The 13,211-nt window shown below is 41.3% G+C and overlaps 1 protein-coding gene across 6 annotated transcripts in view; it reads left to right on the top strand.

Moving 5' to 3' along the window:
- The window catches only part of POLA1 (DNA polymerase alpha 1, catalytic subunit), a 220,839-nt gene that overhangs the window by 14,897 nt on the left and 192,731 nt on the right, over positions 1-13,211 (top strand). For 5 of the 6 annotated variants that reach the window (XM_080587452.1, XM_080587454.1, XM_080587456.1 and 2 more), the window contains exons 1-10: positions 1,974-2,130; positions 2,674-2,798; positions 3,805-3,901; positions 4,391-4,471; positions 5,272-5,387; positions 5,652-5,714; positions 7,193-7,291; positions 9,157-9,352; positions 9,590-9,758; positions 10,646-10,824. In XM_080587452.1, coding sequence (XP_080443578.1) covers positions 2,100-2,130; positions 2,674-2,798; positions 3,805-3,901; positions 4,391-4,471; positions 5,272-5,387; positions 5,652-5,714; positions 7,193-7,291; positions 9,157-9,352; positions 9,590-9,758; positions 10,646-10,824 — 1,156 coding nt within the window. In that variant the 5' untranslated portion in view covers positions 1,974-2,099. Of the gene's footprint in view, positions 1-1,973; positions 2,131-2,673; positions 2,799-3,804; positions 3,902-4,390; positions 4,472-5,271; positions 5,388-5,651; positions 5,715-7,192; positions 7,292-9,156; positions 9,353-9,589; positions 9,759-10,645; positions 10,825-13,211 lie in introns of those variants that run through there. The other variant, XM_080587453.1, reaches the window with a different exon arrangement.

The raw sequence follows: 13,211 nt of genomic DNA, 5'->3' as shown, positions 1-13,211 counted from the left end.
TAGCTGTAAGAAAACAACATGGAAAATACATCTTTGTCACCTTTCGTTGCAATCTGGAAGTGCAGGTTTCCTGAGCTTCCTCTTCTGCACTGCGCTTTTGGCTGCCTACCATCTTCGTTACTGTGCTTCTCTCGTGCTTTTTTCTGTAGCTATCACACTTTCTTTGAGTGGCTTGAAGCTGCACAGTGAAATTCCCGCTTCTTTTACTTAAAAGACATTTGAGAAAAGGTCATGCCAAGTTGCTCTTATACGAGTGTCCCAAGGAAGGCTAAAGACCAGCTCAGAGTAATCTGTGATAAAGCTGTTTAGCAGAGGAAGTCCCAAATGTTGCTGGGTTATTTTGCTTTTCCAGAACAAACTGTCATGGTTCCCCCCCCCCCCTTTTTTTTCTCCTTCCCTGCATCACTTAAATGCTTGTTGTGCTATGCTCTGGGAAACAGATACCTTCTTGTTATGGTCAGAGATGAATGTCAGGATTGAACTAGCATTCATGAAAAAGGCTTTTGTGTGATCTGTGCTGTCCCACAGTGGAGCTATGGCAACAACTCCAGTTTGATCAATTAACTGTATCACTGTGTACCGGCTCAAACCATAGCATCACCTGAATGACTAACATTGCGCTCTGTGTTTGACAGCTGACAAAGGGTATTGTTTTATTTTAATCAGAAATATTAAAATCCAGTCAATTGAACATTACTAAGTCAGGGAAAGATCATCAGCTAGATATATGTGAAATGCAATATCGCTTTATTTTTTATTCAAACCGAACAATCTTCTGACATTGTTATTTTACAAATGTCTATTGTAGCTTAAGAAATTGACTACCTTGAGTTTGATCTCCACTTCATGCTTAGTCATGTGGTCTTATTTTGTGAGTATTTTTAAAAAAGGGGGAAAAAAAGGCATGGATGCACTGCACCAAATGAAATGACATCTGTAGGTCAGACGGGCGTTCTTCTTGCAGCTGTCAGTGCTTCCAAGGACGTGGGTGTGCTACAGCTAGGCTGACCTGCAGCTAGCTATTGATTGCCAAGAGGGGTGGTCTCTGTCCCTCTGCGTGCCTGGCAATGGGTGCGCTGCCTGTGGGGTTGGCTGGGGGAGCAGGGCTCTCTCTTGCGGTGCCAGCGAGCTGCTGTGTGTGCCTGGGGTGGGCTTTCTGATTGCATCTGAGACAAGGTGCAGCTGTGAGGTGCACAGTGCTGTAGCAAGAACTGGGTAAGTGAGTTAGAAGTGTCAATGTCTAGTAGGTTTGTTAATTTTTTCCTCTTACTAATGCAAAGGAGTTCTTGTGGAGAAGGAAAATAATGTTTGGTTTCAGAACCATGTAAATTCTGTTCCCTAGATATTTGAAAACGAGGTAGTTGGTATGTTCAGGCCAAGTAGTACTAGGTAAGGCTCTGGTGACAGCCTTCCAGCTGTGTGGAGAGTCCTATCTGCTTTCAGATGGCTCAGTGCTACCTGCCTCCGTAAGGAGCCAGGCATCATCTCTCTGGAGTCACTGCCCATGTGTTTTCAGGAGCAGCAAATGCTCCTCAGGTAAGTTCAGGCAAAGGTGGAAACTTCTCTGGGTAGCGGCTGACTGATGATGACTGAAAAAAAATCAAGGTAAAGCTGTGGCAAGACAGAACAAAACCCACCGGTTTCCCTGTTTTTATTTATTTATTTATTTTTAATAAGGACACAGGTGAATCTAATCAGCTTTTTATTTTAGCAGTTTAATACCCCAATTAAATCCAGCTGTTTTTGGGGCTGAGGCGCATCCTCCCCACACAGCCCTCGCCCCTCAGTGGGAGGCTGCCCGAGGGCTTCAGACAGGCGGGCGAAGGGGGCCCGGTACGATAGATAAGGCGAGCAGGACACCTGCTGCCCTGCCACCCCTCTGCGCGCTGGGGCGGGTGAAAAACCCCGAAAGGTTAAAAATAAATAAATAAATAAATAAAAAAGAGAGAAAAAAAGAGGAGGGGGCGGGGTGAGGGAAGAGGAAGGGAGCGGGGCGGCCGCGGCCGCTGATTGGCTGGCGGCCCGGCGGCGGCTCGCGGGGCGGGCGGCTCGCGCCACTTTCGGGAGCCGTTGGCGCCGGCCGTGCGCGCGCGGACGCCATGGCCGAGAGCGGCGCGGGGCGAGCGGGCGGTGAGGCGGGGCGGGGGGGCGGCGGCGGCGGCGGCGTGCGAGGGGGGCCGCGGGGCGTGAGGGGAGCCCGGGGCCGTGTGGGGCCGTCCCCGTCCCTGTGGGCAAGGGGAGGCCCGCGGAGCGGGGCGGCCTCGCGGCGGTGCGGGCCGCTCGGGGCTGCCTGCGGCTGGTTCGCCGTGGGGACGGGGTGAGGGGAGCTGGGAGCTCCCTGGGGAACGGGGGGGGCTTGGGGGGTGACGGGGTTTGGGAGCCGCCTTGGGGGGCCCGGTGGCTGCTTTTCGGGTGTCCCCGCCGAGCGAGGGGCGGCCCCGGGGCCGGTCGCTCCCCCCGTGAAAGGCCGGGCCCTCGGTGGGGCTCCGGGAGCGGCCCCCAGAGCAGCCCCGCGGGTGGCCCTGTGCTCGTGGGCAGGTGTGCGCCGCGCTACGGGCGCCTCGGTTTCCAGCAGAGCTCCGGCCAGCCGCTGGTACATCGCCCTGCTCTAAGCACCAGGGGTAACAGCAGCTCGGTACTAAACGTATTTCCCGTGGTTTTGATCAATTTCAGCCATGCCTGAGTCTGGAAGTTTTGCTGCATCACGTTCCAGACGTGAGAAGAAATCTAGGAGAGGCCAGCAAGAAGCGCTGGAACGTCTGAAAAAAGCCAAAGCCGGTGAAAAATTAAAATATGAGGTAAACATTCCCTATCTTTTCTCCTTAATAAAAAGGGTATGTGAGCTGAGATGCTTAACTACCCTTCATGCATATCAAAAAATTATGAGAAGCAAAAACTGCCTTTCAGCTCAGTTTTCCTTTTTTTTTTTAAATGGTGTGCATATTTTAGAATGTAGTTGTCTTGCCGTGTTCTGACATCACTTACTTGTTTCTTTCTGTTTTCAAAACTAAAACAGTTGTAATAATTGCAGGTCAAGCATATACAGTATTTGCTTGGGAACTATCCCACAGGGAAAGACCAGCCTCTAAAATTTAATTGCTTTAGTTAATGTTACGGTAGGAGTAACTTTTGTTTTTTTCAAACTTAAAATGATCTTAAGCTGTAAATGAATTTCAAAGCTGTGAATCCTGAAATGCTTTAATATTGACAAATGTTTCTACCAAGAAAACAATAGTCAAGTATTTCACTGATACAACTGAAATTTGGCAGTATGACATTGTTACTGTCTAAATAATTGCAATGCCAGCAGGAAGAGACCTCCACACTGAGGTGCATAAGTCTGAAGAAGCCTGAAATGCCTACATCCTTAAGATGCAAATTCAGTCAGGCATCTTCAGCATTATTCTTGAGCATATCAAATCACCTTTTTGTTGAGCTCGTCTGGATGCTTAAGAGTAGAGCAAGAGGTCAGAACTGTGGTGGCTTTTTTTTTTGTGTAGTGTGAAATGAGCAATAAGGCATCTCAGGTTCAAATGAAATCTCTGCTGGTGTTTCAGTAGATTCAGTGTACTGTAATAATTTTAAAGATTAAAAACTGACCTTTTGTCACTGCCAAAAAAAAAAAAAGAAACTTAAACTGAATGAGTAGCTGTGCTTGCTAGCTGTGAATAACTGTGCTTACTAGTTGTGAATAATGGTCTAGGAAGATGTACAGTTCTTGGGAACTCTTGTGTTCTTGTTGGTGACCTATATGAATAATTGGTGGAATGGGAGCTGTTAATCATCAGTGTACTTTAACTGAAGGTTGAGGAGTTCACGGGTGTTTACGATGAAGTAGATGAGGAGGAATACTCCAAGATGGTCAGAGAACGGCAGGATGATGACTGGATTGTTGATGATGGTAAGTTAAGAGTCATTTAGACTAGAGTTATTTTGATTATAGTATTATAACTCAGCTGGGTTTCATAATGTTCATGTGTTGACGTAAGTTATATTTCAGTATGTTCCTAGAGTCGTTTCAGTAGACAAAAAAGATGAGCTTTTATATGGAAATGAGTCTTTTCCATTGTTCTCATGGTAGTGTATTAGGATGGTAGTGAAAGTATTTTCCCATTAATAACAGTATTGGAAATTTTATTTCCAGTTACCAGAGATGTAACTTTAAAAAGAAGTGCTTTAAGTGAGAATTTCTAATTAAACTTGTATTATTATATTTAGTCTAATGGAAGGTGCAGCTGAGAGTGCTGTAGATTTTAGCACTTGCATTTATAACATTTGCTCTATGTTAAAAAGGCATTTAAATATGTGAAATGTTGGATTATGCAGATATCTAGAAATATCATGAGACAGAATTTGAAATGTAAATTTATACCAATTTGGTTTTGTACAGATGGGGTGGGTTACTTAGAAGACGGAAGGGAAATCTTTGATGAAGATCTAGATGACGATGCTCTTGGTTCCAGTAAGAAAGGTAGGTTGAACATAGCCGCTGTAGATGATCTTCTGGTTGCTTTTGAAACGTACCTGAAATGGGCAACTCCTTGGCATCAGTATGTGGTGAATAGGGCCATGTGGCATGTTACTTGAAGCTGTGTAGTTCAGTGGCTATGACTGGATTTTTTTAGTCTTTGTGATGCAGAGGATAGTGGTCCGCAAAGTGAGGTAAAGTCACCTCTAACTATTTTACTGCTACCAGGGTAATTTTGCTCAGTCTTCTGGGGGATATATGTTCACTTCCACAACAAATGCACCTGGGGAAAGTTCTTAGTTTCCAAAGCCATTGTCTAAAGGATGCAAGGTCTCTCTTGCTACTAAAATCCTTATGTGCTCTTATGGATCTGGGATCAAATTATTTTGCCAGCTTTTATCATCTTGGTGGAGCCTGATGTTGAGAATCCAGGCCTAGTGCTTAACTCCTGGACACTTGTTTCTTCTCTGCAGATGCTTCTGTGAAATGTATCTTGGTCCTTTTTCTGGAGTGTGGACTTCTATGGATGCAAAGATCATCCCTGAGGCCACTAGGCGAGATATGATGTTGATAGGGCTGTGGAGATATATATATATATATATATATATATATTATTATTTTTTTGGTGCATGATATCCATTAGAAACCTGGCAGCAAACAAAAGATTATTAGGCTTTGTTTCAGCCAGCAGCATAAAGGTGGAAGAAGTGGGTTACCTCAGCTGTCTATTTGTGCTAATAACTGGACCCTCAAAAATTTAACTTTATGATGAAGTCACAAGTTTTATCTTTTTTTTTCTGTAGGAAAAGGTGGCAAAGCATCTGCAGTTGGTAAAAAGAATGTGAAGAAGTCTGTGGTGTCAAAGCCAAACACAATTAAGTCTATGTTTATTGCCAGTGCGGGGAAGAAAAACACAGATGTAAGTTACTGCATTTTGAACTTTAAAGATTTTTTTAAACTTGTTCCTACTTTTAGCGGGGGTGGAGTAAAGCAAGGGTTTCTTTCAGTTCTTTTGTCTAGTTCCTAACAGGAGCTCTTGTTTATGGAGCATTCCTGAAAATACGCATGTGTTTTGTAGAAACAATTTAGCCATTTGCTGTTAGAGTCCTGATTGGGTTTGCAAATATAGTTAAGAGCTGTCTGGCGATCTTAAAGAAAGATGTTTGGCTATCTTATTTTGCAGAAAACTGTGGACCTCTCAAAGGATGATTTACTAGGGGATATTCTTCAAGATCTAAATGCTGAAGTAAGTGTATAAATCTGCTTGAGACAGCCTAGTCCATTTATTTTTCTTGCTGTGGAACATGTAAAGAGAAGAAAGTTCTTCCTAAAATCAAATCATTTGAGGTTGACTTCTGCCCTAGCACATCTGCTTGGTGTATCCCGTGTGTGTACGCAGTCTACCTGTCTGTTGTCTCCACCGCACAGAAGCTGCATGACCGTACTGGTTTGATAAGCCCAAACTAGTCCCTCCTGCTCAGAGACAGTTTATAATGTGACCCAGAGCCCGTGCTGATGCAGCCTTCTAGGCTTCAGTCAGCTTGAGTGGAACAGGACTTGGTGCGTCTGGATGACGTGTACCGTATGTGCGCATCACCGTGCTCCAGCCAGCGTACTGTAGGGTATTTCTGTCTGGCATGTTTGGGTTCACCAGAGGGCATGAGGGAGAACAGGTCAAGCAGATAACAAGATCAAGCAGATGTCTCAACTTCTGCCTGCCTCCTGCTTTCCGTGGGTTGCTCCAGGGAACCAGATGAATACTTCCCCTGAGCTAGGAGTGCCAGATAGCTGCTGCAGCAGCCCAGATTGGACTGTCTAAAATAGGCCATTCCTGCTCATCACTGAGTTTTCAAGGAGTTAATGCCCCTTAGCAGAATTTCTCAAAAAGGATTGCTCATATGTAAAAGTGCTGTAGGGAGATAGTAAATTAAAATACATTCTATCATAATAAGCTTAATATGTATTTTAGAGAGCAATAAGATGGTTATAAATATTCCAGTGTAAAGTTACTCTTTGTATTGTGGTCTCTTTCACATTTTTACCCCTCCCTAAGATATCTGATTGAGAATTATAATAGTTTAGGCTATCAAAACCCTCAAATCATTAAGCAAATGTATTTTAATGCTGTCAAATTTTGTGGAGTGTTAAGCAGGGGAAATAATGCTAATAATTATACTGTGGCGTCTATTTAAATAGTAGCTAGCAATTGTTTTTTGGTGGTGTTGTTTGTTTCCTAACCTTTCTTTTGTTATTATGTGTTGATATGGATGAGTGCAAAATATCTGTACATCTAAATAAGTTGAAATGTTTTTTCCTCTAGTATGACAATGTCGAAAGCACTTCTGCCTTTCTTGAGGCATGTATGCTCAGTACTGCTATTTTAGCAGACATGCAGAACATCCCACCAATTATTCTGATACTTGTGCATTAAAAGCATGATTAGGTACTGAAGTGACCACAGTTTGAAAACTGTTTCACTCACTGATGACGGTTTTTCTCTCAAACTTTTCCAAAAAAAATCTAGTGTCTTTCCTGGTGGGCTGATTGCTCAGATAAGTTTTCCTTTTAACGTGGCTGAGTTGTGAATCTGGAGGTTTCTTTGGTGAATGAGAAATATTGGTGGACTTCTTTCTCTTTGATGGAAAATGTTACTAACCAAGGCAAAAGAAAACACTAAACAACCTTTCTCCATTATGTCACTGTCTCTTTTTGTTCACTATTCAGACTGTTCAACCAAGTCCACCACCAATTATAATGCTGAAAAGAAAAAGATCTGCTGGAATGCCACTGAATCCTTTCTCTGTACAGTCCCAAACTCCTAAGGTGAAGTAAAAAAATTTTTTTTTTTACAAGTTCTCATTGATAACTATTAATCTGTTTTGGTTGGTTTGAATACTGTTGTCTTCTATTTCTGCTTTTAGAAATAACTTTTCTCCTTAGCTTCCTTAGCAATGTTACAGTGTAACTTCATGCTTTTTTTTCTTTCTCCCCATCCATGTTAACATAAACAGAATATTACTTATATATATATATATATCTTTAGTGTAGTAATAGTATGTAGCTTTTACATTTGACAGATTTTGTTTCTATAATGTTAGGTATCTCACATGAAGGTGAGCTTCTGCTTTTTCCTCTTTTCCCTAAGAGTAGAAAAGAGCTTTGTGGCAAAGAATAGATGATGGGAAATATATGCAGAAGAAAGCGTATCTGTGTTGTGGAAGAGGGTAAGAGACTTCTCTTCTACAGAACTGGAAAGCAAAGGAAAAACTGAAGCTGTGGATAGAAGTTAACTTTAGTGGAAGATTGGGAGTGAAAGGAGTGACAGTTTGCTGTGGGTGGAAGTCTGCTGTTTTGATAAGAGTTCTGGTAAATGGGGAGGACTTCATAGCTGGAGATACAATGATATACTTGCTAAGAGTCTGTAGAAAGCAAGTGGAGTAGATAAATCTGATTTACCATTAAAATACCAGAACGAAACCTTTTGTGATACTGAAATCAACTCTTAAGCTGAAAACAGTCACCAGTGGCACTTATTTCAACAGTTGTGTTGGAGCTGAGGAATAATTAAAAAAGTGGGGGACAGAGTTAGAGAGGATCTGTATCTTTATGGTGCAAAACAGAAGTGACTTTTATAGGAAATATGAAGAAAGAAGTTAATTCCCAGGCAGGCAGTTCTGGTGATAGCTTCTGTGGTCCTAGGAGTTTGGACATTTAGACAATGAAACAGATGAAGAGTACAGCCTTAGAAAATAAATGGGCATGAAAGAACATCACGGCAACTATAGAAGGCAAGAGCAGAAGTATTACTATGAATAAATTCATTTGGCTGAGCTAGCAAAAATTTCTGTACTGGGGGTAGATTAGATAATATTTGCTTCTGTTTAAAGTAAAGGATGGACTGAATTTTGTTGACTGCAGTAGAAGTAGCTGAACTGAGATTAAAATCCCAGAAATGATTTTGTGCAACTCTAAATTCTACCTCTGTAAATAACAGCTTTGCCTGAAGTTAAGGTCTGGGGGCTTGCTGCAGGTTAAAAGCCAGTAGATGCAGACACCTGTTGTTGGTCATGGTGGAGACCATTCCGTAGACATCTTCCGTGACAAGAGGTTCTGTGGCTGCTGCCATAGTGGTGTCTTGTCTGAAACAAATTCTTTGTGTACCATCTCGGAGTTAAGGCTTGCGGAGCACGTTGAAACGTGGTATATTTGTCGTCTTAGCTCTTCCTGTCATGTCTGTAGGATGAAGATAGCCAGTGGAGAAGCGCTCTGCTCTCCAGTCCCATGCACTCCTGTAGGCAGCTTACACCCGTGCCTATCAGTAATGAGTTTAAGCGGCCATATTGGCCTTTCCCTGTTGTTCCAGGCTCTGTCCCTGCTTGATATATATTGTCACATACTTAGCTGACACAGACACAGATTTTAATTTAGGAATGGGGTCATACTGCATGGGAAACTAGTGAAAATAACTATAAACTTGATTAAAGGTCAACCATGGCCTGTTGTAAACTGCTTTTTAGAACTATAGAAGGAACTCGTTTTGAGGAGTTTTAGTTGTCTTGCTGCAGAATACTTGAAGCTTTCCTTCTAGCCCTGGTTACTAGTTCTGCAAATAGCAAGTACTAGATTTTTTTTTTCCTTTTGTGCTCTTAAAAGAAAAATTTTAAACTCATGTCTAAAATGTTTTTCAGGTAATCACCCCTATATCAAAGAAAGCTCCTGCTCATGTCAGAAAAGAAGCTCTTCCTCCAGCTTCATTTCATCCTAAACATCCCAATTACACAGCAAAATCTGTCATAGCCTCTGAAGAGAATGGAGATACCAAGTATGTGCCAAAAACTACAGAAAATGGAGTAGTGGAGACAATAGAAGAAAAAGCTATTGAAGGTATTGAAAAATCAAAACTCAGGTCTGGACATTCTTTAAATATGGCATGTTAGTGTTGAAACACTTCTTAGTTTACACTAGTTACATGTTTAGCTAGCTTAAATGTAGTCTTTTTTTTGTACATTAACATTGTGTGTTATGTTCATGTGTATGGTTTGCAGTCTATGCACGCAGATGTAGCATACAGTGTGTCATTTTAATGATTCAAGCCTCTAGTTCTATATGCAACACTTCCAGATGACGATCAGGGGATGGTGGATTTTGATGATGAGGACTTTGATGAACCTATGGAAGCAGAGCATGTGGGAACTATACCTGAGACAGCTGAAAGCTTGAAAAGAGACAAGGAAGTTGAAAAGAAAGAGATGGAGCAGCTGGAATCTGAGAAGAAAGGGACATCTGCCTTGTAAGGATCTCTTTTTTATTTTTTAATTTTTTTTGGTTCTAGCAAGAAGCCTTTCAGTATGTACAAGTCTTAAATTAATATTCATATTTGTCTTTGCCAGTAGTATAATTGTGATATAGAATGATGACAATCTGATGTGATTTTTTTTTGGCATGAACTTAAAAATGGTCATGTTGAACATGGTTATAGCTACTTTATTGAAAAACACTTGATGTTTCTGGGATTTAGCGCATAACAACGATGCTTATTTCAGTATATTGAGGTGACTTAAATTGGATGTGAACACACTTTGATGCCAATGAGCAAAAATGAGGAATACCTAAAGATGCTTATTCTAAGCAACCCAGAAGGAATTGCATAACATTAGTTGTAGTTAAAAGTATTGTCGCTAAAAGTAATTTAACCTTGTGATCAGCTGTTTTTGGGAATAGAAGAAAAGATTTTTTTCTTCTTCCTTTTTTTTGTTTGAAAAAAAAAAATCTTGAATGTTTCCATAATTTGAAATTATAAAATAGTTCAAGGCTTAAACATCTAATGACTCTTAAAAGGTAGTTTTGTTGAAATAATCTGCTGTTCCCACCGAGCAGCTTTTACAGATGGATGGATTTATTTGTTATGTAAAGGCTTGAATGACAGGCTGAAATTGAAGCTAAATGACTTCCGAACCCTGTGTGTTGTGTGATGAGAACCATAGTTGTTATGTGGATTTCTGTTTGTCGCTCCATCCTTATTTTCAGAAGAATTCTGAGGAAACTCAACTGCTTGGAATGTTTCTTGGTAGTGGAATGAGTGACCAAAGGTGTGAGAATTCAGGTCTGAAAAAAAGTAGTAAGTGATGGTTATAGCAAGGGCACTGTTTTACTTCTTGTTTGTTTCTTGCTCTGCAGAAGTTGTTCTCTCCCAGATGTTTCATGTTGGGACAAGGTTGATGAGGATGAAGCTGATCTGGTGGCGACAGATGTTCAGCTGGACCCCAGTATCCTTCCACTTGTCAATGGGGAAAATGATGATCAAGTCTTGAGATTTTATTGGCTGGATGCTTATGAAGATCAGTACAGTCAGCCAGGTAACCATTCAGTTAAAGGCAGAAATTGCCATTCTGATTCTTTTTATGCAACGGGGATTTTTACACTTGCCTAAGTTATGTCTGGGTACCATTTCTGTCTAGGTCCTGTAACTTGTGTAATAACCTTGTCTGTTTCTCTGCCACCTTGTCTTCAGTGCAGGGCACTTTGGGTGGGCAAAGAACGTTGTCTGTTGGTCTAGCATAACACTGGGGTGGTACAAAGGCAGCTACTAGCGCTTGATGTTGGTGACCCATTGGCAATCTTAAAATCTCTGTGCTCTAGGAATAAGCTGATGTTGTTATTTTCTTGTGTAGCGGTGCAAGAGTTGAGCGTGCTTGCTTCTTTTTTCTGGAAACGTACCGTAAAATCCTGGTGGATTAGTAGAAAACCTGTACAATAGCAGTTGCGTGATTTTTATATAAAGGGGAAGGCCCTTTTATAGAGGGAAGAAGGTGGCCTGAAGGATGTAAGCTCTATCTAGATGCTTATATTCAAACCATGTAATTCTTGATTATTGTTTCTGCATTAGCATCTGTAAGCTACCTTGTGCAGCTCAAGTGTGAATCCCGGCTCTCATACCTTCCAAACTGCACCTTTCTGACTTCCCAGCCTTCACATGAGAAGTTGGGTTCACATCTGTTCTCAGCACTTCTCAGCTGCCCTTTTCTTTAAAATCTGAGGTTTCTAATTTGTGCTTCATGCAGGCTTACCAGAAGGTTCTTCCGTATCTTGTTGAAGGCATTTTGCCTTGATGCTGTAAGCATTGAGTCAGATACGTTTCTCTGTTACACCTTTCTTTGTAAGTTGAGATGCTGAACTTAAATATGAGACTGTGCTGGGTTGAACAGCTTAGTGATAGGAGTGGTAATAATCATAGATATCTTGATGAAATCAATGGCTCTAATATAAAATTGCTCCTTTTAAAGACCCCGCTATTGTTCTTTTCCTTTTTTTTGTCTTCTAAGTCACTGGTTGCTGAATGGAACATAATTATGAAAGGATTTCTGTTCTGCGCATGCAAGGAGTGTTCTTTTCTCATTATGACTTTTTCAGGATTGAATAATAAAGACTGCACCTGTTTTCAATTAGTAGTGTAGAAGGGAAAATTTTGGTACAGCTTTTTGTTTAACATGTTCATGATCTTTGTTTATGCCTCATTTGCTGGGATCTCAAATGCATCGCCTGAAGAGTAAATACCATGGCGTAATCATAAGACTCTTTCAAACTTAATGATTTTTGGAGGCTTACTTTTCATAACTCCCCTTGCTATCTCAGGGAGAGAACTTGAGAATTGTAATCATATTAACATTTTAAAGAAATAATAATTAAAAAAAAAGCCCTTTCTTTCCCTTGAGCAAGACAATTTCCCTATCTCTTGACTTTGCTTGCCTTTTGATTCATTGGTAACTTGGTCTGTCTTTTCACAGACTTTGTGTTTTTTAAACTTCTTTTTTTTTCCCTTTCTTCCTTCTTCCTACAAACAAGCTTACAGGGGATAGTGTCCAGTATTACTCTTCTCTTGTTTCTTAGTTTTACATGTGAAATGTCTTTGAAGTTGGCCCTGCTTTCAGTGTGTATGTGTCATGGGGTGGGAGGTGTGTGTTTGGGGGCCAGCTGTGACTTCCAAAGCTTCCTTCCATTCTAAATTGATTTGATTCTGTGGAATCTGGCAATTAAGACCACTTATTTGTCTGTGCTAGAGTTGATTGAAGCTCGTCTCTGCAATACAGGTGTCTTTTTATCCTGTATTTGGGCTTCTGTATCCTTCTTTCTACCTCACCTGCTTACATGTACGCCTCTGGCAGGTTAACTTCTTGGTGCTCTTAATACTGCCAGCTCTTCAAACAACCACCTCTTGGTCTGTGGTCTCTACCATAGTTTCATCTTTTTGTATGATTCACACCCACCTGAACCCCTCTCTCGGTGATTGCTGGGGAAAAGAACTCCGTCTTCCCTGTCACTTAGATCTGTAATTTCAGCTCTTTCTGGATCCTTTTATTCAAACTGTCTAAATCTTGAAGATTGTCTCTGTATTAAAATCTCTAAAATACTTTGTGCAGCTGAAGCATGTATCCTCGCTCTCATCTTCAAAACTGCAACACTCTCTTCTCTATCCTTGACAAAAGTAGTCTTGTTCACATCCATTCCAAGCACTCAGGAAATGATTTTTTCTTAGCCTGTCACTCTAACTCTGTCATCCATCTTAGTGCATCTGCACTGATTTATCTGCTGTCTAATGGAGTAAGAAAGGTACCTTTACATCTGATAGATTGCACGGCAAAGATAATTTACAACTCTTAACAAAGGACTTGTTTCATGGATTGTCAGACCAAGGAGAAATGTAGGTTCCAAAATCTGCCTTATGTGAAACGTTGTTTCTGAGACA

This window comes from Anser brachyrhynchus (genome assembly GCF_964034855.1).
Source record: "Anser brachyrhynchus genome assembly, chromosome: 1".
NCBI lineage: Eukaryota > Metazoa > Chordata > Aves > Anseriformes > Anatidae > Anser > Anser brachyrhynchus.
Note: the sequence above shows the minus strand (reverse complement) of the source record. Positions and strands in the feature narration are given on the sequence as shown.